The sequence below is a fragment of the Fulmarus glacialis genome, unplaced genomic scaffold, assembly GCF_000690835.1.
Source record: "Fulmarus glacialis isolate BGI_N327 unplaced genomic scaffold, ASM69083v1 scaffold4174, whole genome shotgun sequence".
NCBI lineage: Eukaryota > Metazoa > Chordata > Aves > Procellariiformes > Procellariidae > Fulmarus > Fulmarus glacialis.
In genome coordinates, this window is record NW_009207264.1 from 41,098 (window position 1) to 44,328 (window position 3,231).

The 3,231-nt window shown below is 50.9% G+C and overlaps 1 protein-coding gene across 1 annotated transcript in view; it reads right to left on the reverse strand.

The window, feature by feature from the left end:
- Window positions 1-2,518: 2,518 nt before the first annotated feature.
- The window catches only part of TMEM240 (transmembrane protein 240), a gene marked incomplete at its 5' end in the record, with an annotated part of 3,716 nt that continues 3,003 nt past the window's right edge, over window positions 2,519-3,231 (reverse strand). Inside the window, one exon of the mRNA XM_009576009.1 lies at window positions 2,519-2,667. Coding sequence (XP_009574304.1) covers window positions 2,519-2,667 — 149 coding nt within the window. The remainder of the gene's footprint in view (window positions 2,668-3,231) is intronic.

Here is a 3,231-nt window from a genome sequence, read left to right on the forward strand (position 1 = left end):
GTTGTAAGTTCCATATTTAACGATTTTCGACTAAGGTCAGTTGCTAGAGCAGGGCAGAACCAGACTTTCAATTCAGTCTGAGTTTAGGTCACTGCCTTCAGTCTCTCTTGTGAGAGGCTCCAAGTGGAAAGATTATTTAAAGTGCTTTTTTTCCCCATTACTAGTTCCAGAAACTCAGTATTTGTCCTTATCACGATGGAATTTTCTCCCCCACAAAACATTGTCCCACCTGAAGACATGTCCATGACATGTACCTGTTGTTACAAAACAGGACCTATTCTTTGCTGTCAGTGAAGCGTGTGCCATCACACGAGGGCGGACAGAGCGGCCGTTTGGCCAGATCTCATCTGGCACTGCAGGAGTAACACCCCATTGAAGTGAGCATCCTGCGCCGCTTGAGGATGAGCCCACATGGTCAAACGCACAAAGCTCATACGGTGAGGGAGGTTGCAAAGCCGTGTGTCTTGGAAAGGAGCTGCTTGAGGAAAAGTCATTCTTTAGATACTACCAGGTGGCTGCAGACATTACAACCATAGGAAGTCCTGAATGACAGACAGACAGGCAGAAAGACATAAGTATAGACCGGGCAATTATTTAGGCCCAGACAGAAGCTGGGGCTCCAAGACAAGAGGCACTAGGGAATAGCAAAGGTGGGGATGGCAGAGAAACAGGTATGTTTGGCTCTTGGCCAGCTTTGGGGCTTGTAAAGAACTGAACTGATCCTGGGCATAGGAAACAATGAAAGAAAACCAAGACACAGAAGCTGAAGCAAGGAGGAAAAGAGCGGGGCGTCATGGTGTCCTTTTCCCTTCACAGACATTGCAATCAGACATTTGGAGGCCAGTGACAGAGTCAAGGAATCCACAGAAGAAAACAGCAGTTCCTGATAGTGTGCATCATCCTTTTGTTCTTGATGTTTTCCCCATTTAAGCACAAGCTTAAACGATGAATGAAGGAGAAATGATTGGGATTCAAGGCTACCACCTTAAATTCTTGGGGCTAGTGTCTCCCTCCCTTATTCCTCTCAATAAAAATCTCTCTCTTCCCACTGCAGCCAGCAGGGCTACTGCTGACTGCTGCCCAGCACGTGCAAAAGGAATGCAATCTGGGTGCGTTTGCTTCTCTGCCCCAGCAGAACATGACTGCCGCAGGAATCAGATACCACTGCGCTGTCTAGGTGCGTACGGGCTTTATCAACTCCTTCAGGCAGCTCCGACTGGAAGTGAAGGAGGTCTCTGGATGTGGAGGTTGGTTTCAGACACTTGATAGCTACCTTGAAACCCACACCTAAGCTGCGACCAGGGGAAGCAAAGGCCAAACCACGTTAGAGCATCCTCGTACTTCGATTCAACCCATTATTGGGACATTTGACTCTGCGGATGCGTTTGGCTTCAGGCCCACATCTCTCTGTGTTCCTCAAGCCAAGCCCAGCCTGCTGCTGAAGTGCTAATTCAGCTCGGAGCAGTGACACAAAAGCTAGGTGGCTGTTCATGTGCAGGAAGAGAAGACCATCAACAGGACCCTCTCTCTGCACTGTCAGTGTTTCGAGGGTGGTATTAACCAGGGCCGCAGGCTCACCCTCCCAGGAGAGGGGCAGAGCAGCTCCTTTCCTCCCAGGGGTGGGTGGTGTTTATGCAGCAGAGGGGTATGATCAGGGTGCAAGTCAGATCTAACACCATTCAACTCAATACGCTTCTCCCCGCATGTCAGGAGCAACTCCTCGCTAGCATTGGTGAAGAATAACAGCACTGACATCAGCAAGGTACCACCAATATAAAAGCGGTGTAAACCAGGCGGCACCAGCCCTGTTAAATGGACTGACACCTTATATAGTACTGTTCCCCTGGTACTAGGATTTCTTGGATTGCTTAAGGCAGGTTTCAGTGTATAGCAATGCAAACAACCCAGTTATATATTCCCAGGACTTCCTTCCCCCACAGCAACTCCCCAAAACATGAACCGAAGCAAAAGGGACGCTGTGCCTTCACAACCAGCTGGCAGCAGTCCCCGTCCAAACCTGTGACCAGCCAAGCCATTCTAGCAACGGAAGGAACAGAGCAGAGCAAAACCAAGCCAAAGGACCAAAGAAACGGGGGACTTGAGCTCTTGGATGAGAAACTCTGCATCTTCTTCATGTTGTCCCACCTCCATACCCTTGGCCAACGTTCCCCGTAGGGTAGCTGGATGTGCAGGACAGCCGTGAATGCCAGGAAAAGGGGGTTGAAAGTATAATGCAAATCTCTTTTCTCTTTTTTGTTTGTTTTTGTTTGTCTGCTTTTTACATATATACACAAGTCTGACAATAAAATGTGGAACACAGTGCAATGTCTTGGCTGCGTAGCATCCAGGACTGGCTTAGTTGTGCATCGTGGCGTGCCACAGGGACACACAGGATGGAGAAGTAAAATTGTGTCCTCGGCTGGCTTCCATAGAGGAGCAAACTAGTAGCTGTTCCCCTGGAAGAAGAGCAAAGTCCTTTTTAAAACCTCACTGCAGTCTCTGGAGGGGAAGGCGTTCCTCAGAGGTGCCGCGGGCTAGGGTGCCCATTATGGTACAGCTTCTGTTTGATGTGCACCATGTTCCCAGTCGCCTCCTCGTACTGCCTGTGATGACGTTTTCTGAACTCCTTTAAGTTACAAAATTTTGGAATCCAAGACCAGGAATTGTCTGGAAGGCAGAAAGGAGAAGGAAGATGAGATATTATAGGAATGGTGAGACCCATGTTCTCCTGCCTTGCCTAGCCCTGTTCCTGGCCTGCCCCACAGACATCGGGCACAAATGGCCTTGGCAAGGCCACCCTTGGGGTTTGCCTTCAGACCACGCTTGTTCTCCAGCCAGACTTCATGCCTTGGCTGTAGCCACAGCACCGCCCGCTCCTCTCCCAGACCTGCAGCAGCCTGTGCCCTGAACGCAACTGATGGACACCCACCCCTCGGACACGGCCCTGAGCAGCCACAGAACACACCTCGCCGGTGCCTGCCGCGGGACCTGCGCTGGCCCATCATGGCAGCGAGGGTGGGAGTTAGAAGAGGCGACCTCCAGCTTTCTGCTCTTGGTAGGAACCAACTCCTTGTGATGAGCCCTATCCTCCAGCCCTCCTTGCGCCTTACTCACGCTCCGAACGGCGGGCTAACGGTATGGGCAAGATTCAGCAAAGGCAGAAACCTCGTACTGGTCTCTGCTAATCTCGGTAGCTAGCAGGGAGCTGCTCTGGGGAGCAAGCTGCCAGGG